The following is a 22,005-nucleotide window of genomic DNA, read 5'->3' on the forward strand; positions in this document are numbered from 1 at the left end:
ACATATGTATGGCAGTGCAGAGGGTAAGATCACAGCCTACTTCATTAACAACTCAATAAAGTATTCAGTAAGAGAAATTGCAAGCTTGGTTTTCCATGTGGTGTCAGGACTGTAGTTCATTTGAGGACACTGAGGTCATGTACTTAGCTTTTGGTTTGGGCTTTTTACCAAATGTTTTGGTTTTGGGGGTTTTAGAAATCTTGGGGGAGTTACATTCTACAATTTAAAAAGTCCAGCACATGATGGTATCTTATAGAATGATCCCTGTATTTTTATACTCAAGTAATTTAAATGTGGCTATTTTTATATCAACAACAAATCAACTAATAAACTAATCAGTATTTCCTCACCATAATTGTATGCCTCTAAGTGTTAACATGACTTTGAAGAAGCATTAAGAGTTCCATGTCAAGGAAAAGTGCAGAAAATAGCCTATAATTAATTGAGCAAGTAAAACAAGGGGGGAAATTGAATTTTTAAAAGGATTAGTTTGCAATTTTCCAAGTCTGTCTTAAGACAATTGTCAGCTGCTCATATGAACATTGAAACAGGTTTTTGCTTGTTGTAATCATTCCTTCAGGTTATACTGAACATTAAAAGATCCCCTCCAAATGCCATTACATTGTAAGTAACGGAGGACAAAAATCTACCCTCCAGCAACAATGTATTTAGGTTTTCTAAAGATAATATGAGGCTTGAGCCAGTTGTTGTCCTTTAACAACTGATTTAGTTAAAAAATTCCCTTCTTAGTGTCTCGATGGATAATGTTTTCCTGTTCAGCTGCAGAGGAAAGATCATAACGAAAAGTGAAGCTTTGAATGATATTGATTTGATTGATTTGGATGGCTGAACTCTTTAGGAATTACCTAAAAATAGACCTTTAAATACATTTTGCATGGAAGGAGGGTGATTTTATCCCCCATCACTTAACAATAAAAGCACATTATGAAGGGATCTCTTAATGGTCAGTATGAACAAGAGGAATAATTACAGAAAGAAAAACGTGTTAATGTTCATTTGGGCAGTCGACAGGTTTAAGACAAACTTTTGTGAACGTATAATTTAAGAACATTTCTTTTTTAACTTATTTTAAATCCATACCTAAACATGACGAAGTGTTTCTAAATTCTTGGCTATGAACCTTCACACCTTATCAAAGTATAAAGATGTTCATCTGATTGCACTTTTTCAATTTATCAAACTTAATGAAAAAAACACCCTCTTATCAGCTGATAGCACTAAAAGAACATTCGTCTGCCTTCAGCATCTTTCTGTTATTTTAGTCCGCTCAGAGACAAAAAGAGGAAATCCGGGGGTTTTCATTTCAGTGTCATCTTCTGAATCTTATATGTCAGTCTCAGCTGAGGTTAAGAAATGTCAATGTGCGGCTCAACTTTCCACCAGCTGAGCGGATGGCAGGGACTGAATGAGACATTAAGGTCAGAGACATGACGACTCCTGCACTTTGAGTCATGTCATCCTCCACTGACTCCACTTTGAATCAAGTAATCTTCCGTCATTGTGCAGGAGACAGAGAAGTGAACATTCCTGAACCTGCAAATACTGTACACCTTGGCTATAGAAAGGAGTTTAAACTGATTATTTTCACATCTGGAATCTGTGGCAATTCATGTATCATATGACACAAAGTGTTATCAATGCGAAGTCCTCATCAATAATTCAGTCTGCGCAGTCTTTGTTCCCTCTCCCCCCTCCTCCTCTGAATCTATCCCAACCTCGCATAAAATAAATTTGGATGTGAATGTTGAATTTTCTTCCTCATCATCTAAAAGTGGAAGCCAAGAAAACTGTGAATAGTGGAAAGCCAAGGTTTGCTGATTGTTTGTGTTGTGCTGATTTGGAAACCTCTCACTGGGAAAGCCTGATGCCTACACATAACAGATGGCGATCCTGGCCGTCTACGCTCTAATCCTCAATTGTCGGAAGGATCACAGCCGTATATCAGTTCCCTCAATTGAGACAGAAGATCCCCATCAGTTGTGTTGTGTAAACTACAATTAAATGTTTGGTTCCACTTTTTTCATGTTCATTTTAATCACAGTATGTTTAGCAGAAAAAAAACTAAAATTCAACATTCCTTTAAAAAAGGTTCTTCAACCTGATTTCAATGGGGTTAATATAACTTATTTTCATTGATTTGTGATTAAATCAATAAGTATGAGACAGAAAAAGCTTTATGTCTTCGACTGCATGATGATTAGGAGCAATTTGACTGCAATCATATAAACTTGTCTTGTCCTGCTCTCCTCTGCAGCTCATTTTAATAGTGTGAACAGCAGAACAGCACAGCAGGAAACTGTGGTGCATTATTTTTCTTTTATTAATGGAAATACTGTCTTTTTTGGAAACCTATTTGAATAATGTGTTGTTGTAAATGAAATAGACTGTAGGTCTTCTTGATGATTATGTATCTTTATATTAGTCACAAAATGCATGCTGCCACAAGAAGTCTGTCTGCATTCAATATCCTGCCAGAATTCATTTAACACTTTAAAATTAATGTTAGATCATTCTGATAGTTGCAATTCAATTTCTTTGTTTGATGTTCCTGATTTCTACCACTTGCCACTGGGATGGTGAAATATCAAGCCTCTCTTTTATTGTTCAAGTGGCTGAGAACATTTGAGCTACCGCTGTAGTTGTTGGTGGTTACTATCGGCAAGAAATTGGTGTAACATCATGTTAAGTTTAAATCACAGATGAAAGATTAAATCCACAAATGGGTGATGTGAGGCTGTAACACTGCAGAGCAATCACAGGTGTTTTCACTCATTAGAGATAATTAGACATCTTGTCAGGGCTGTGAGGGCAAGTACAGACTGTGCTTGTATGTAATATTGCATCTGTGAAGCAGCCCAGCTTCAACCAGAGCCGAGGTCCAATCAGCCAGAATAATTGAAAACACCTGTGCGAGTGTGCAGGGTGTCAATCAGTGTTAATGAAATATGCAACTCAATGTAATATCTGATTATAGCTGATTATATAGAGAGCGTAACTAAAGGAGCACTTCATTTATTCAAACAAACATTTCTAAGGGAATTTTAGTATTTAAAAAACAGTATTGATACTTTTTGTTTGTGGACATGTGAAGAAAATGTGTTTCTGAGAAAAGCACCTTCATTCACTCATTCACAGAACCTCAGATGTGTATCATTGAGACTGGACGACTGCTGAAGCTGCTTCATTTAACTCACTGATTCCTCATAAGCTTCAGTTTTCCATATTTCTTTAAAATTTGATACGTTTTAAATTGTGTACAAAACTACAATTTGTGCCCGTTGCCTCCACAGAGAACAACTAAAAGGTAAACAGAGGCCAAAAATCAGGTAATATACTGATGAAGTTCTTAAAATATCATGATAAAGCATCTTCATGAATAAATTATGTAGCAATCTGTTTTTGGCTTGTGGACTGTAATGAAGCTTGGTCAATAATAGTATTGTTTCCACATGATGCAGACCTTTGTGTTCTGTCTGATTAAAATGAGGGTAAAAAAGAACCAAGGATGATCCGTTTCAACGCTTTCACAACTGTCCTTTGGGAGAAATGTAGTCCAGGAAGTCCGCCACTGTAGTAGCTTCCCAATGTGTGAATCAATAAGGCGGCATTACAGGAAAGAGGAGAGGCACAGATTCAATGCCAGATTTAAAAATGGGGTGCTGTCAGGACATAGAGTGGTACTTTTCATTTATTTAAAACAAGGAGTTCCAAAAATAATAGAAGTTCTGGAAAATATTTAAAATTCAAACTCGTATTGTAAGCCCTTTGTGTTATTGTTTATTTAATTTACATTATATATCAGTTTAATATCATACATTTTGGCACGGATTCACAAAGAATTTCTGTAGCCTATCTGTAATTAAATTAGTCTATATCCCTCATGTGGCCCCTAATGGACCAATTTAAGATAAAATATGCACATAGTTTGTCCATCCAGTAGATGGCACAGTCTAACTTGGAAGCACAAAGAACCTTCAGACTCAACATTTAGCTTCTCTGTGAGGCTCCATGCTGTTAATGGTACAGAGGATCAGGTAGAATGTAAAATCAATTAAAGCTCTATGAGTAATGAATGAATGAGTCGTATAATTAATTAATATATCAATTAAGTTGATGACTGATTTAACTGACCAAATGAACTGAATGTTGTCCACCTCTCTCTGTCTTTCTCTCTCTTTTTACACACAAACGCAGTCTTGTGTAACTCTCTCCTCCTCTCTCCCTGCCCCCTTCCCTCACTCTCTTCGCATCTCTCCCCCTCACACACACACACACACACACACACGCACACGCTCACGCTCACGCTTCATCTTTTACAGCCCACCAGAAGCTGTGAATGGTAGACAGCTCCTTGTATTTCGCTCCGCTGGTGAGCATCGCGCCAGTCAGTGGGATTGGAGACTGAGGAGAGCGCACAGCTCCAGTCAGCGATCTTCTGATGCTACGCTACATTAACCCATAAATAAGTGGAAGAGTGTTGGATTTAAAAGGGGGGTAGTAGGTATGCTTTGAAAACACTGACATTCAAGTATTTTTTTATCTCTAGGATTTACATCGGTGTGCGCTAAAGTGGCCATGGCGCATTTTACGCACTGCAGGTAACCAGTGTTTTGGTGGCTCAAACAACCAAAAACATGAATTAAACAGCAAGTCATCTTCCCTTTACTTGAGAGGAGCTCAAATGGCGGCACTTCGTAGAAAATTTGGCGAAGACTACCAAGTGGTTAACACAAATCGGGCAACCACTTTTGCTGCCCCGGTCAAGAAGAAACGGCAGCGCTTCGTGGATAAGAACGGTCGCTGCAATGTTCAGCACGGAAACCTCGGTGGAGAGACTAGCAGATACCTCTCTGACCTCTTCACCACTTTGGTCGACCTAAAGTGGAGATGGAACCTGCTCATCTTCATCCTAACTTACACGGTCGCTTGGCTGGTCATGGCATCTATGTGGTGGATCATCGCTTACATCAGGGGAGATATAAATCACGGCCACGACTCGTCCTACACCCCCTGTGTGGCCAATGTTTACAACTTCCCCTCAGCCTTTCTGTTTTTTATCGAGACTGAAGCCACGATCGGATACGGCTACCGGTATATCACAGAGAAGTGTCCAGAGGGCATCCTCCTGTTCTTGTTCCAGTCGCTACTGGGCTCCATAGTGGACGCTTTTCTCATCGGCTGCATGTTCATAAAAATGTCCCAACCTAAGAAGCGCGCAGAGACGCTCATGTTCAGTCAGTGCGCGGTGATTTCTCAGCGAGACGGCAAACTGTGCCTTATGTTCCGTGTGGGCAACCTGAGGAACAGCCACATGGTGTCTGCTCAGATCAGATGCAAAGTCATTAAGGTAAGCTCAAAAGGCCAGGTACTCTGTGTCTATTGATGAGAACAACTTCTTGAAAACTCAGTGAAACCTTGAAGTGTAGGAGCAGAGTTGAAATTGAGCAAATTATTTTCACCAATGAGCACAAAAAGAAAAGGAAACGTTTCATATTGCATGTCAAAGATTATAACTAACCTCTTGTAATTTAAATCCTAATTGTAAGCAGGTCCCAGTACACAATATATGCCTTGTTAAACAATACAGGCTTAAGGTAGCATTACCATAATCCTTCAGCTGCAGGATGGTGAGGCTGAGTAGCAGCCAGGTGCATCTCAAACCACCAAGATAAGAGAGTACAGGGACTGCTGGGTCTTTGTGGGGATGGTGGCAGTGTGTGTAGTCACTGTGTCCAGCATCAGCTCCTCTCGTGCTGGTTACATGTGGACAGAAAGGTGTGTATCAATAAGTGGACATGACAGAAAGATGGCACAATGAGGAATAAAGTTAGACTTTTACACACAAAAACTTCACACACTACCCCAGATCAGTGGCGTCAGAGAAATAGCACTCCTGGAACTGAGCATGAAGATATAAAATGTGGAGGAGGAAAAAAGCATTATCTTCCTTATTTCCCCTCAAGGTGTTCTTTTTCCTTCTCTTCCCTGAGATATAAAATGTTTTAGAAAGCATACCAGTGTTTAACATAGCTTCAACGACACAGTAGACAGTAAAAGGACAAAAAAACTAAGGAGTGCATAGCCACTGGGCTACTTTGAATCCTCCAACTGTGCCACGTTGGTTATCCAATAATAGAGAACTTAGCTTTTGGGGAATATGTCTAATGAACCTCACACTCTGAAAACAAGCAACAATGCAGAAAATCACCACAAAACAGCAGCAAGGTTGACTGGCTTCTCTTTTAATTTTCATAATAGAGCTCCTTTCAACCACATCCATGTTCAACATACAAAATGGGCCATAAAGAAGACAAACAGCATTAGTGAGGTGCTTGGAGCTTGTTTATGCCTGTGTTCTCCTCCACACAGCCACATCTAGCACAGCGTTGGTCAGCTTAATGATGCATGCAGGCAGAGAGGGAGGCAGGGAGCTATTCCACTGTTACAAGCACGGAGAAAGTGAAGAGCCCCATAGGCATAAAGTACAATCACACATGTCTACGCTGATTTCCCATTGACTCTCCTATGAGACTGAGCTGTAAGCTCTCAGCATCTCAGACTGTGCAACACACCTATGATATAATATGATGTAATAGAGTCAAATATAAAGGTTTTAAAGTGATTTTTTTTAAACAAAAACATCCAGAATTAGAACTGAAATAATGAGGATTTGTGTTTTTAAAAAAGAGGAAATGAACAGATGTAGAATCATAAAATAATCGAGGTTCACTAAAATGTTATAGTCAAGAGGCTATTCCTCTTTTACCTGTCCTTCTGGATTGCAAGAAATACAATCAGTATAAATTTCAAGACCTCTCTGCCAACTCCACATCATTTTTAAACTCCCTCACTCTGAGAAATACAATAAATACAGCATCCACTGTGTGCTCCTTTGTATTTTTTTATTTTTGCTCCAGGGCTTTGTGGTCTAACCTTGTTCTTTCGCTTCAAAGACTCTCTTCCTGAGAATTTTTGCAGTAGCTCTGCCAGAGAACAGAACACACACACAAAAAAATTAAAAATAAGTGAGTCAGTGTGCATGTACGTCAGTTGTGTTTAAACTGAACATACCTTTAGCTATTAGATGTCACACGTTATGTTTAAAAAAAACCTTAAATAAAAAAACTCAAGTAATCATATTTCAGATGTCATGCTTTCAGTGCAGTCCCTGTGCAGAAATGTTGGTGGTGCTGTTGAACTGCAGCCCTCCTCAAGTCGTGCTTCATCAGATAAATAACTTAAACATTTCAACTTGTATAAAACCAGTGTGTGTGTGTGTGTGAGAGAGATTGTGAAAAGGTTCTTCTGGTAACATGTTCATCAAGCTGTTTCCAAAACTGAGTCAATGAGACAGCTCTGACATCAAATCTAATAGAAATCAAAACACACCACCTCATAATTTGATTATGAGTATTCTCTGAAACTTTAGATAGATTTTTATATAAAACTCTGAGCTGAGTTACTTATTGGGTCTGAATATGACATTTTGAAAACAAACCTAGTTATTGTGTGAACATTATCCAGGTTTTCTAAGGACACGGTTATGCTTCAAAGAAAAAGTGCTTGTTGAATGGATGAAAATATCCAAAGTTCCCTTCACCCAACACCTTTCCCGTGCTAAAAACTAAAGAGCTGCATCCAACAAGCTCAAAACTGTCAATCTGACATTCACGGCTACTTCACACAGTGATTGGCCAAATGTGTGGTGGTTAGAAAGGAAAGCAGGGCTTGACACTTTCTTTCAAGCTTTCTCTTCATTCTGTTGAGGGTGTAAAACATTATGAATACCTTTCACATTAAGTGTGAGCCGCTATTTCCACACTTGAATGATCATAGCGTCTCGTCCATGATAGCAGGTTTTTTTCACCCTGCTTTCAAGCGTGACCACAGGAATCACCGACAAACACTTTTGCCAGCCACCGCGATTAAACGTCATGTCATACAAAGTAGTTCTTTTCAAGCGTACTCCCACCTTAATGAAACTCTACAGGGCGCTCATCTTTGCAGATGTGACCACTGAAGCTTTGCATGTATGTCACAGCAAATAAGGTCAAGTGCAATCAACTCAAAGTATGTAGCTGTAAAAGAATGGTCTTAACCTTGTTCCTTATCAACTGAGCCTTCAGCAACTATTAGGCAAGCTTGCTGTCATGCTCCATCTGTTTTCATATAGAACAAGGTTTACTGCTGCCGACACTAACTGGACTCAGTGCATTCCAGTATTTCACTCCCCATGTTCTCCTCACCGTGCTATGCAAAGACCTATTGACCTTTGGTTAGAAGTGTGCCACTGGCCATCTGCCTACACCTAGGTTAGTCTTCCCTGCCCAGGAAGCAGAAATAATGGGTTTTTGCCTGTATGAGCTGGGTTGACACCGCTTAAACAAGCCATTATACTTTGTTGAGCTGCACGAAGACAGTGAAGATCAGCTGTCCGCTGTTACTAAGCTAAGAGATTACCTCACAGCTGCAACAAAAAAAATTGTTATTGACCAGGTCTGTGTGGGAGTTGCCATCATAGCCAGTGTAGAACATGCTGTAACGGTGGTTAAGTTATTACAGTGAGCTGTAAAGTGTCTAAAGAAGTCTAAATTATAGCATGGTAGTAACTAAAATGCCTTCTCATTCATGCAATGTTCACAACAGCATCTCTCCCTTTCCTCACATAAGAGCTGTTCATACTGATAAAATCGGCTTCAAGATATTCAAGCCTAAAGAACATAGATATGGTTCAAAAGTGGTTTGAAACCCTGATCTGGGAAGGTAACACACTTTAATGGCTCCTGCACATATGCAACAGTATGTGAATCAGTGACAGAGCTACTACTGTCAATTCAGAATTGAGTCCTCAGTTGAAGCCACGGCTCATTTTGTCCAGGATAAGTTGCAATAAGTGCTGAATAAGAGAGGAAATGGAAACGCTTATTGGCGCTGCTGTGTTTGGACAGTATGTCGGTGTACCAGCACTCTGCTGAAATGTCGTGGATGATTACTGGATGACAGCAGACAGCAAGAAGACAGGAAAGACAGACCAATGGGAGCTGTCATACAGAGTCCCACCATAAGCAGTTGAAATGCAGCTTTGCAGGGCATCCATGACAACCTCAGAAGGCATCCTGGTGGAACATCCTAGCTGAAAATATAACTCTGGTATTACCGGAGGGGTTGTGAGAGGAGGGTGAGAGAGTGAAGGGATTGATTGAAAGTGATGGAAAGTGGTGATAGAGCTGGAGAGCGGCTGGCAGTAAGAGAGGGGAGAGATAAAAAATAATTACTAACAGATTTTTTTCTTAATGTTTTCATTGTATGAGTTGTGCTTTTTATTTCAGATACATAGAAGGGAGGCTGAATATCTCCTGGGAGGATTGCTGGATGGGGTAGATACACTCGTCACAAGGGCTAGAATTGATTTCCATTTATTTTCTAATAAGAATAGAGATGCAATTATAACATCAGGTTGTGGAGGGCTGGATAAAGGCCTTGAAGCCCTGGAGTCATTGATTAGCGAGCCCCCGAGTCAAGAACTTCAACTCACACATTTACCTGTAAGGTTTTTTTGTTTCTTTTGTTGAGGATTCATGCTTACAAATACACAAAAGGTACAGACAAAAGCACTTCCAGTTTGTTTTTTCACCTTGGATTCCTTGCCGAGTATGCATTCAAAAGAAGCCGTGTGAGGTGAAGTGTGTATTATTTCCTATGTCTGTGCCAGGAAACACAAAAGGTAAAAATGTAGTATAGGTCCTATTGAAGAAACCCCACACCTTCAGAATTCTTACACACAAGACTGACAGTAATAATGTATGAGCCTAGTTGCAGACTTTTCCACATCCAAGTGAAAATCAGAGGCAGCACAGTCCAAGACAACACACATTTTTGGCAAAAGAATATTGGGAGACCATTTCTGCCAAAGTCCCTAAATGCCACATTGAGATTTAAAACAGTTTGCAAGCAGAAGGCGACGCAGCATACATAAATTTCAGGCAAGACCCTATTACTTCAAAACATGGCGATTTTTGTGGACTATATTTCTGTAATCAACTAATCAGTGTGACCTCACATGCCTCCATATCACTAGACTGACAATCCAGACAAAATTTGGTGATTTCATATTGTGAGATAGTTTGGCCACCCGATATTTTTAGAACATTGAGAAAAGACTCAAGTATCCCTATGGATTGCTTTAAGATTGAATGATTCTCTAGTGCACAATTATGTTGATGCCAGCATTCAGATGTAATCCAGGAAGCACTTTGCCATTTATACACAGCGGCAGGTGGAGAAAAGATTGTAACGGTTGACTTTTATGCCAGAAAACCAGGGAGAAAAAAAATTAACATCGTCTTTTTAAATTATCTAAAATGAATGTTTAATTTGCCTAACCGTTATCATGCAGTAGTTGCCATGCACTGACGCTGTAACACATGTAAATTAGTATAGAGCTGCAAAAATGAGTCAATTAATTAAAAATATTTTGATAATGAAATATTCCTTTTAGTCACTTTTTAAGCAAAAATATCAAAAAATGTGCTGGTTTCGGCTTCTCATATATGAAGATATTGTGTTTTTCTTGGACATACATGATAGTAAACTGAACGTCTTTGGATTTTGGGCTGTTCGTTGGACACTTACTGAAACAATAAAGCAATTAATCAAGAGAATAATCTGAAGATTATTTGATAATGAAAATAGTAATTGTATTATTGAGTGCAATTATGTGTGAATTATCCATTATCAATTTATCAAAGTCTGGCAAAGGTGGTTTTATGTAAATGTTTGGTGCACCAGTTGGTGTCATCTTTGTCAGAATGGTGATTTCTAACATAGTGAGTTAGAAATGTGAATAATAATCGGTCACTCCAACCTTGGATGGGCCATGATACAGATGTTTTGCCTGCAGCACAAGACTTGAGTATACGTGTAAGAAGCTATCCCCTTAATGCAAACACAAACTTTAAAAAAACAGCTGACAGAGAGTTTTGATGTGTTTGCCCATGACCTTCTTTATGCTTAAGAACAAAAATATCAGGTTCAAAGTAGAAGTGACTTAGACTATGTTCACACTGTGCTGAGTAAATCTAACAGTGCATCTTTTTCTTACCATTTTGTCCATCTGTCCGCACTAGATTCTCAGCGACGCACCCAAGAATTCATACATCTTAAAATGCCTCCCTTGAAAAATGATGACGTGAGCCTGCTCAGACACCATCAATGGACTGTGTTGCAGTAATTAAGAATCCACTTTCTGTCGCCTCTAACCATCTCTGTGATCATTCATTTTAAACGTCAGCATTCCTGATCATGCAGCACAGGTGTCGTCATTAAGCTGCATTTAGGGTTTATTGTGTCATAAAATGCTAGTTTGATTGTTGTGTCAGTGCAGCAACAAAGGAATTGTGGTGGGTGAGTTGACTGACAAAGGCAACATTTGTAAATGAAGGAGAGAGGACAAAACAGAGGTTTAATAAGTAGAGATGGAGTTTTGTTTGTGTCTCTCCTTGCTCATGATTTGACGCACATTTATTGTTTTCCACCAAGAGGAGGAAGAAGAGTTGGAGCTATTTTCACATTGCTTGGATGTTTCAGCACGGAATGAAATCTTTATGAAACTACACTACCAGTCTTGATTTGATTTGACCAATTCATCTTACTCATCTCGGATGGATTGGCTGACACTTAGTTGTTTGTTGAAATGTAAGACTGACCCAAGCTGTCTAAATGTAGAGTAGGCAGACTGTATCTGGTAGTGTGAAAGCTTGCTTGATTCAGCTGGCTTGTCAAGTGACCTGACAGCCTACAATCTCCTCCACCCCCACTCTCAGGCAACTGATTGATGAAGGCTCAGCACAGCATGGAGTAGAGTTGAGTAGGAAGATCAGGCCACTTTAAGTCTAATCAATTTTATTTATCACCTGTCTTCATCCATGAGAATCATTCACACCGTTGAAACTCTCCTTTTGTGAGCATGAAACAAAACCATGTTGCCTTTCTAATGATAATGAACAGCTGGCAGGTTGACTGGGTTGGTGAGTCGTCAGATGTAATAGGTAGGATTTTGAACAGAAATGTGTTTTGTGTTCTCATCTGGTGCTTTTGCTGTAACATATCCCCAGAAGCATTGAACAAAATGAATTTTAAAAAGTCCTTGTCTTGATGCGTCAGAGCTTGGAGAGAAAAATCTGTTTATTTGTTGGAACAGAATATCAGATTCACAGAAAACACGGTAGACAAGCTCGGCTATCTCTGAATCTTTGTGCTGGAAGAAGCGTAGGAGAGTGCGAACAGGGTCTGTGTAAGAAGCTTTGCCTGTCAATGTTTGCATACAGTCATCCATCTTTTTAATCTTAAGCAACAAAGACAGAGAGTGAAAAGTAGAATTTCCCTAAGCTAGCATGAGATATCCCACATGGAGGAAAGATGCCAAACAGTATTCAGCGGTCTGTAAGCACCTGACAAGTGATCAATGTCCCTTGACATGAAAGTTGTTCCCAACTAAAATCCAGAAGAGCATCTCATTGATATTCGCAGGAGATATATATAGAAAGCCTGTTTACTCACACTTCATTCACATGTTGCGTCTCGGAAATATAAACCATACAGCAATGTCACCGGAGGGTCAGGATGAAAGGGCTCTGAGTGGCATGTAGCTGCAGTACAGGAGTGACCTTGGTGGATAAATGAGATAGAAAGCAGTACAAGAGATGTAATAAACTCACTCACTCACTTAATTTATTAATGAAAATATAAATCCTTATTTTTTTGATTCACCAAAATATCTGATGTAAAAACGTCTAGATATAATAGCAAGCACCAATGTTAAAATCCCCTGTAAATATGACTACAAATGTTGAAATTAGAGAATATTTATATTCGGAAACCAGTTAAAAACAGTCCTCAAAGTTGTTTTATAATTATTACAGTCAAACTTCTGCTCACATTTGTGTTTTTTCTTCCTTTGCTTTCCACTGAAATGCAGTTGTCCAATCTTAGCCTTTCCAAAAATCAAAAGTGTAAATATCGAATTTAACAGATTGAATTGTTTCTCTGCTTTCATGTGAAAATATAGTTATTAGCATGACTACCTGATGAAGTCAGGTCAGGGAGTGGCTCTAATGATAGCACCAGTCTGTGAGGGTCGTAGGTTAAATAAAAATCCAAATTCACTTTTAGTTTATGGGAATGTTAGCATCTCTGTCATGCTCATCAAATAGTTCCAAACATAAAAGCCTTTTTTTCTTTTCACAATAAAAATGAAACATACCATTTGGAAATAAGAACACGCCAAGCGGCCAAAAAAAGGGAAATAACAGTCTGCCTTTAATTTTCCCTTATCATTTTTTAATTACTAGGAATAATTAGCTCTACACTGCTAAATGCAACTTAAGCCTCAGTCTTTTAGCACAATGAAGCAATAAAATACATTCTTAAGACTCTTTCACAAGATTTCATGTCAAACATTAAAACTTCATCCAGAGAGGGTGTTTTCAACCACAACTCATTGAGTTAACGTTAGCTTAATTAGCTAGCTAACTAGAGCTAATAAAATCTGCAATCGACCATCAGCAAAATTGCTGGTTAGCAGATAGAAATTAGAAGCCTGTTTTTTGAAGTCAAGAACCCATTGTTCAAAAATTACTATATTTTCAACGGTAATTTTGAAAACGTTATAATTGTAAACCAGTTTTCGACAGACGTATCAAAAGTAATCAATGAGGGAGGAGGCTTTGGGGGAATGGTCAATTACTGGTTAATACTAAATACATCTAGATGACAATGACTCAGTTATAAAGGTTGAAAGAGCAAAATGCCTTTGTGGGAATGATGTGAGAATATTTTAGGATTTACAACAAGAACAAAAGATCCAGAAATGGCAGAAAGTGGGTTACAGAGATGGGGTGGGACTGCGTTTGTGTCTGTGTAGGAGATCGTTATCATTATTATAAACTGTGTGGTGGAGAAATAATGAGTGGGTGGCTGGTGGCTGACACATCTAAATTACTAGTTGGAGGTGAAACAATGTAGAAAAAGAGTTTAAAACTTGTCTTTGTTCGTAAATTCTTTATGAGAAAATCAACTCAAGTTTTTCTGTATTGTTGATTTAAAAAGAAAGTTCTCCAAGCATAGAGTATTTTTGTGATGCAATTTATAATATCATTATTTTTTATCAAACCACGACGGAAAAAGATGACCTTTGAGGGGCATATTTTTAAATGACACAGAAATAATATTATTTGTCAAAACATGAAACACATGAGGCTGTTTTTAGTAGAGTTGACCATCTCTTCAAGCGTTTTTGTTTTTTTTAACATAGAAAAAGCTTTCTTTTAAAGAAAAAAAACCCAGACATCTATTTTCTAGGAGCAGGATATAAGAAAATGGATTCACCTTTAAGGGAAAAAACAGAGTGCTAAGTGGGGGGAGCAAACAGGAGGAGGAAAGGTAGACAGATTGATTAAACAGTATAAGACAGGAAAGGAGAAAATACATCCAAGACCTTGGTGCTGTGCTCCATCATCATCTGGGCAATTAAATGCTTCCGCATCAGTTAACGCTCTTTGGGCACGTCCTGTCCAAACACTGATGTCTCATATGTCTAGTTTACATATCCACATACTACTATTTCCTCTATAAATCAATGTGAAGTGCCAAGTCTGTGGTCATTGCATACATGTCACTTTTTAAGGAGGATGATATAGTGGACGTTTTTTTTTTATAGAATTACGCTTAAGAACAAGAATCTTTGTTATTTTGTTTTACCATGTTGTGCATTTAATCCTCTTTTATATCTTTTCCTATCTTTATTTCACTTTCTTTCCCTCTGTCTTCCTCTATTTCTGTCCCTGTCTCTCTTTCCGACTCTCAGTCTCGTCAGACGCCTGAGGGTGAATTCCTGCCTCTGGACCAGTGTGAATTGGATGTTGGTTTTGGAACGGGTGCAGACCAGCTCTTCCTGGTTTCCCCTCTTACCATCTGCCATGAAATCAATCCCAAGAGCCCCTTTTTTGACCTATCCCAGCGCTCGCTCATGAACGAAGAGTTTGAGATTGTTGTTATTCTCGAGGGCATCGTGGAGACCACTGGTGAGGAATCCTGCTCGAATTAAAGCTTCTTTCAGCTCTTTCTTTTAATGCTTTTTTGTGTCCCTTCAATCCAATTCTCATCACTTCTTTTCTTCACTCTTCTACCTCACAATCTAAATGTAAATTCCTATATTAATATCAGCTTCGTAATCTAGACTGTAGTGAAATCTTATTTCACTGCCTTCCTCATTTTGCATATTTGAAGAAGGTAGGACCTGAAAAAGTAAGAATGAGAACAACACATGAGAACGAAACACTGATTGAATTATGAGGGATATTTTATTACTGCAGAATCAGTTTATGCCCACTCTATGCATAATAAAAGCCTGTGGTCATAGATGCGTGTGTCATTTTGATGAATGAGCCAGGGTTTTAGTAGAAGTTCCACTCCATTTTTCAGATGACAGCTGAGAGCGGAGGTAATTCTGAGCCTGTGAGACATTGGTATACAGCCCTTGCTGTAAACTACAGGCAGCCATGCTAGAGTAGTCTCAGCAACAACACTGCTCTTTTTTTTTAAAACATATTTGACAGAATGATTCTTCCCTAAAGTCCAACACAAATAAATCCATCATACTCTTTTCTTTGCAGCCCTGCTTCTATCCATCCCCCATAACCCTCACTTTGCCACCGCTGTAGAAGAAACCACAGAGCTGAATAGGCTTAGAGCAGGAGGAGGGATCAGCAGAGAAGCGTAGAGGCAGGCAGGCAACATGGTGTGCGCTCTGTTGATAATACCAATAAATCAGGGTGCAGCCACAAGTTTACTGTCACTGGAGGGAAACCCTGGTAGTGTCACCTCCAGTGGATCCTGATATCCCATCATCCTCACAGTAACACGTATCCCATTAACCCGAAAGCATTAAGAGTTATCCCCTCACATCCAGCCGGAACTGACACAGCTGTTCAGCTTGTTGATTGTCTCCCCAATTCATTTCAATTGTCTTTCAACCAGACTTGACACATTATAATGCAGTTGCTTTAATACTTGAGTCAGTTTTAGTTCATGTCTTAGTGGCAGTATTGATTCTGTTTTTACACGTCAGAGCAAAAGCAGAAAGAGTGGCTCTGAGCACGTTTCTGCACAAAACATTTTTCTATCAAGTGTGAAGAAGTACATTACCCCGAGCAGGTGTAAGCAGCTTTACAGAGTAGACGTATAGATGGAGAGTAAAGACTCTATAGAACAAATAACCTTCACAGTTACAGTTTTACTCAATAATGTGTCAAAACCAGCCTAAACATAATCTCTTTATTTTCTTTTAAGGATAAGGCTGGCAATATAACAGTTTGGTCAGCAAATCCAATGAAGCACCAAAACCAACATCTAATAGATCCATCTAATAAGTATTGTCTGTGTTTCCAAATCCACCTTTCTAATCCCCTTCAAAGTACTCCACTTGAGATGCGATGCACTTATCCCAGCGCTTCTCCCATTCCTAGAGACATTTCCTGTAGTCATACTTAGTGACAAATCCGATAACTATACCCTACTCCCATGCTATCAATGGCACTCAGAAATGTATGGGTCTGTCCTTGTCAAAAAGCTATTTAAATACACACAAATGAGCCACATGATCATGGACAATGTAGTTTAGTTTGACTCTATCCTGCTGATTTAAATACTCAGATTATACTAATCCTCAGATTAAGATACTTCCCAACAAATGCACTTTTGACTCCTGTTTGAGAGATGTTTGCTAAAAACTGCAGAACTACCGAACGGTTTAATTCAGCCTCTTTGAAAATAAAAATAGGTATTTATGCAACTTATCTTTTAAGTTTGACCTTTTCAGACAAGGGAGAGACAGACTCAGGCATTAGTGGTTGGGTCCTTTAATGGGATTTGTTGACAATAGAAACACCAGCTTTATTTCTTAAGAAATTGAAGATTTATAATTACATTTGGAAACATCTTGTAGTCATCCAAGGCAGATCATGTCTTCAAAATCTGTAGATCAAGGGTACAAACATCTATAGTACAAACATCTTTAGAATAAATCACATAGGACACTTATTTCCCCTGTTAAGCCATTTATCATCTATATTTTAAACTTTCACTAATATGTAGATGACACACTCCTCTTTTTTATATGTGTTACATTTCTCTGTTGGTATAATTTAGATTTTTGCAAATCAACAAATGACTAGATTAAAACAAACACTTGCAGAAAAGCTGAAGCAATACAATGCTCTTCAATACAAACAGTGCCAGTGACACCTACTGCCAGGATTTTTACATATCCAAGTCTTCTTTAGGGACACCCTGCTTGCTGCCTGCCAATGGTTTGCATAGTTGTGCTAAAGGCTTTTATCTTTATGCAAGATGTGCTAAACATTAACCAGCTGGTTGAATACCCATATGATGCCTTTCAGGCTCTAAACCCACTGCACCAGTATTAGTGCTGTCTTGTGTCTCTACAGTCAGCAGAAATATAGTCGTTGCCGGGCTAAGAAAAGACTATAGAGCTGGAACATTGTCCTGGACTCACCCTCCTGATTAAAAAACTAAGCCTCTGGGCTAATTAAGACTAAAAATGACCTTTGTGTAGATGCAGGACTGTTGAAGGTTGTCTGAGGATGAAGATGAGTAGTGAGCTTGGAATAGCATCAGGCTCTGACATAACACATGAGCACATATCATCCCTCAGAGGGATGGGCTCAGACTCCTACTCTACAGCTAACTGTAGTGTTTAACAGAAAAACTCTGGTTGTAGCAGAGCCACTGAATCAGAAAAAAATGTGGACTAAGTGCTTATTGATCGCAAAGGGCCCACAACAGACATCAATATGTCAAGAAAATTATTTTAGAAGAACCTAGGTCAAATGGAAAAAGTAGGTTTAGGATATTAGCAAGCTGTTGCAATGCTGTATAAAGCAGACTCACAGGCACAACCATTACTAGAAAATCTTTACTCTGCTTCTCGATATGTCATCCCTAATTTACGGACAAATATGCACACTAATAAATAACCGCCAGAAGAGCCTGACATAATTGTGCCAATAGATAATTGTCTCTGAGATGAGAGGAGATTCATGCCAGTACAACTCACAATCAACACCACAAGTTACAATATGACATGTAAAGACAGGACCCGTAGCTTTTGCCATTGATGTATTGACGTGGGAATGGTGCCGGGTGACTGCTAATGAGGCTGATCAGATTTGAACTGGCAATTATCACAGCCAACACAACACAACACTGATAACAAGCATCGCTCACCTTTCACCCATATTAACAGCACAAAATGTGGGAAGCACTCACCATTGCATAGAAACAGAAACAGCTCTGCTTCAACTTCAGCAGGAATATTTAAAGACAGACAAAAGACACAAGCAACATCACGTTTTGTGATACATAAAGATGTATCCTTCTATTATTTCCATTATAGTACATAAAGGCAACATGCTCAGAATATGGAAGGGCATATCGTATTAATGATAGTTAAATGACTGTGTGGCTGCTTTCATGAGCCATTTGGGAAATGGCAAGACACCTTTCCTGTGGATTTACTGTTGAAACAGTATTTAAGTATTCAGTATGAGACTATGGCACACAATGGTAGATTGCACAGGAAGGATTATGAGGCAGTGATTCAACATTCAATAAGGAAGAGCAGAGAGGAAAAAGAGATAAAGAGAGTGAATTGCGCCTTTTTTGCATTCCCCCTTATCTGCCAATAATTGTTTTGTCACAGCTAACCCCCCATTTAATGACAGTTATTAAAATGATTACTTGCCTGTCACTCTCTCATAGGTATGACATGCCAGGCACGGACGTCATATACTGAGGATGAGGTTTTATGGGGCCATCGCTTCCTCCCGGTGATGTCTCTGGAGGAGGGCTTTTTCAGGGTAGACTACTCACAGTTCCACAGCACGTTCGAAGTACCGACACCACCGTACAGTGTCAAAGAGCACGAAGAGAAGAACTCACTGCCCTCACCTCTGTCCACCCCTACCCCCGCACTGACAGAGACCTACTGCGCCCGGCGTGACCGGGTGTTTTCTGTGGATTGCATCAACATTTCAGACGAAAGGCGTCATGGCGGCGCAGGGGGGCGACTGCCAAGCAAGCTGCAGAGGATGAGTTCTTCTGGAAAGGAGGACCTGCAGAGGAAGGTGCTTCTGCTGAGCTCCCAGCACTCTGAGAAGGCCTGCAGCACAGGAGACCTGCCCCTGAAGCTCCAGCGCCTCAGCTCCTCACCTGGACCTGAGCCGGAGAATCGGCTGCAACTCAAGTCCCTCAAGGTGGGCTTCGAACCCATGACCCAATCTACTGGAGATCTGTACCAGCAAAGCCTACATCCCACACTGTCTCCTGCTCCAGTGCCAATGCCCAGCCCACTGCGTTCAGCTGGAGGGAGGCCGGAGGACAACCTGCCAGCGAAGCTACGGAAAATGAACGCTGACCGCTGAAACCCAGAAAGACCCTGACCACAACAAAAGACTCCCACTGACCTCCAATGAAAGACGGACAGGACGAGACATGCATGGAAACAGATTCAAAGATGTACTTTACCTTGGGAGTCTGATGGTTTGCTGACAATTTATTGATTAGGGTTTTTTTTTCTTGAAACACAACCTTTACTGGAATTACTGTGTTTTTTTGGTGTTTCATAGCAAAGACATTCAGGCAGGCTTTGTTAAACACACACACACACACACACACACAAAAAGAACAAGAAAACACAAACTTCATGCTTAATGCGAACTTGATCATTCTGCAAGAGTTGTGCATGTATACACTAAATCCATTGTTTAATGTATGCAACTCTACACTTAATAGTCAATATTAGTTTTATCTAAATATAAATTATATTGAGCTGATAATAAATGCTGTTTAATCTTTCTCTTTTTTGTGTTTTTATTGCTGTCATACTAAAAAATGATATGTTTATCTTATGACCTCATTATTGTTTGTGCAGCAGTTTTACCAGATGTCAATAAGTAATCCAGCAGTGCAAAGCAGTTTTAATAGTCTGTAGTTAATGTCCTAATTTTGTCCCCCTGGGAAGCGACACTTTATGCAGCAACAATCCCATAATTCCTCAGTGAATATAGTGCATATAAGAGAGAGTGCGAGAGGATAATGAGCCACGCCACTGCTGAGAGAGAGAGAAATATCAAGGGTGTTCATTGGAGAATAGAGGCTGATTATAGTCAGCCAAACGTTCCAGACAGAGGGGCTAATGTGGCCACTGTGGCATCATGTCTAACAAACACAGGATTACGTGGTCTTCTCTCCGATGTATGTCCAGGCAGACGGCCATAATCTTGGTTTAGTAGTAACTTTGTTTCTTTTATCCAAGAATGAAGAGATACTGTTTTGTCAGCTGTTGAACAAACAGCCACTGAAATTGGAGATTTACAGACAAGGACAATCTCCTTTTCCTTAAACAAAAAGCAAGATATTCTAAAAACATACTGAGAAGATAACAAACAGAAGCATAATAATAATTAAAATTAAAAAAACACCACACTATACAACAACACAAAGACAGGAAAATCAATTGATGAGGGAGATTCTTCCTGCTTCAACTGCACACTTGGGGAGAACTTCCCCCCTATCATTACGAATCTGCAGCTTCGACCACCCACTCAGTTTACACAAAGCCCAAACTGCTCTGTACACTTTATTCTTCTAATTTAACAGCACGTAGTTGCTCTGTGTGTGTGTGTGTGTGTGTGTGTGTTTGTGTGTGTGTGTGTGTGTGTGTGTGTGCATTCATTACTACACACATGGTTTACCACTGTTCTCCCAAATTACACAACAATGAATAGAAATGGACTCATTACAATTACAAGAATACGATCAAACATGTAGACAGTTAATAATACAACTTAATATGACAATTTGACACAAATCAAAAGCTCTTGATGGGATTATTCCAAGTTGTTGATTACTGTTTTCATTACATGACCTATTCATTCAATTAATCAATAATATAGAAGTAGCTAGGTTTTTTTAATTAGGCCATTTCATGCGAACAACCTCACTGTATACAACCTCTCTGTGGGGATTATTTTTCCCACTGGCAAACACCTGTGGTGCTGTTATTAGCAAAAGCAGGAAAGTATAACAGTACAAAGCACTACCTGTTTTGTCATATCTGTCACACTATATGTCAAATTTGTCCAATCTTCTACTTTTAATGCTGTAAAATGCCTAGAAAATGCACAGTTCCACTTACTATGGTATAAAAATGAACATTATAGAAACGGTTGCATAGCAGTGCCAATATTTACATCTGTCACACACCCTCTGAACAGGACTAATAGCTTAAATGTTCTCAATGATCATGCCAACCATCCATAACCTAATAATATGATTATTATATTTTAATTATGGGCCTCTACCGGTTCATCTTTGCATGATTTAAAGTTAAAATAAACTTCAACATCAACCCCTTTAAGGCCCTGAGAATTTCCTCTCAACCAAAAGTACTGTAAGGGAATGCGAGAACCTCCCTCTCAGTTTTGTCATAAAACAAAGTCGGTAAGCAAGTTTTTATACTTCTATACTGCAGCAAAGTTGGTAAACCTAGACTAAATGAATTGCCAATGTGTCACAGATTATATTGTAGTATAGTTTACCCACTGAGAAAATGTGTAATGTGCTACCACTTCTAGAAAATTACCCACAGTGGCACACAGTGAAACCATTATCGCCTCCTCTATTTCTTAAACTCACGACATGGCAGACCTCATTATTAAAACACCAGTTTTGTCCGAGTTTTGGAGAGTCAGTTCCTGTCTGAGGTGTTTTCACAAGGTTTCAACCTCTGCTATAATGACCCGGACACTGATGTCTCCACAGGTTAAAAATACCTGGAACATGAATACTTAATAACAAGACAAGACATGGAGAGGCTCATTAGGAGCCCGTCTGGCTGACGTTTCT

At 39.3% G+C, this 22,005-nt stretch overlaps 1 protein-coding gene across 2 annotated transcripts; it reads left to right on the forward strand.

Annotated features, from left to right (window-relative positions):
- Positions 1 to 4,702: 4,702 nt before the first annotated feature.
- kcnj19a (potassium inwardly rectifying channel subfamily J member 19a) lies at positions 4,703 to 19,520 on the forward strand. 2 transcript variants are annotated; one of them, XM_062438405.1, is made up of 4 exons: positions 4,703 to 5,368; positions 14,885 to 15,101; positions 18,859 to 19,390; positions 19,445 to 19,520. In XM_062438405.1, the coding sequence occupies exons 1-4, from the start codon at positions 4,703 to 4,705 to the stop codon at positions 19,518 to 19,520; spliced, it is 1,491 nt and encodes a 496-aa protein (XP_062294389.1). The 2 variants fall into 2 exon arrangements, with proteins under 2 accessions (XP_062294389.1, XP_062294388.1); XM_062438404.1 differs by having other exon boundaries at positions 18,859 to 19,520.
- Positions 19,521 to 22,005: the final 2,485 nt, after the last annotated feature.

Source organism: Scomber scombrus, chromosome 18, assembly GCF_963691925.1.
Source record: "Scomber scombrus chromosome 18, fScoSco1.1, whole genome shotgun sequence".
In the NCBI taxonomy this organism is placed as follows: Eukaryota; Metazoa; Chordata; class Actinopteri; order Scombriformes; family Scombridae; genus Scomber; species Scomber scombrus.

What these genes read in the sequence shown, in the direction of transcription:
- kcnj19a (XM_062438404.1), top strand. Translation starts at nt 4,703, where the DNA reads ATGGCGGCACTTCGTAGAAAATTTGGCGAAGACTACCAAGTGGTTAAC. An exon ending in TCAGATGCAAAGTCATTAAG is followed by an intron (nt 5,369 to 14,884) that starts GTAAGCTCAAAA and finishes TCCGACTCTCAG; the next exon opens with TCTCGTCAGACGCCTGAGGG. An exon ending in GGGCATCGTGGAGACCACTG is followed by an intron (nt 15,102 to 18,858) that starts GTGAGGAATCCT and finishes ACTCTCTCATAG; the next exon opens with GTATGACATGCCAGGCACGG.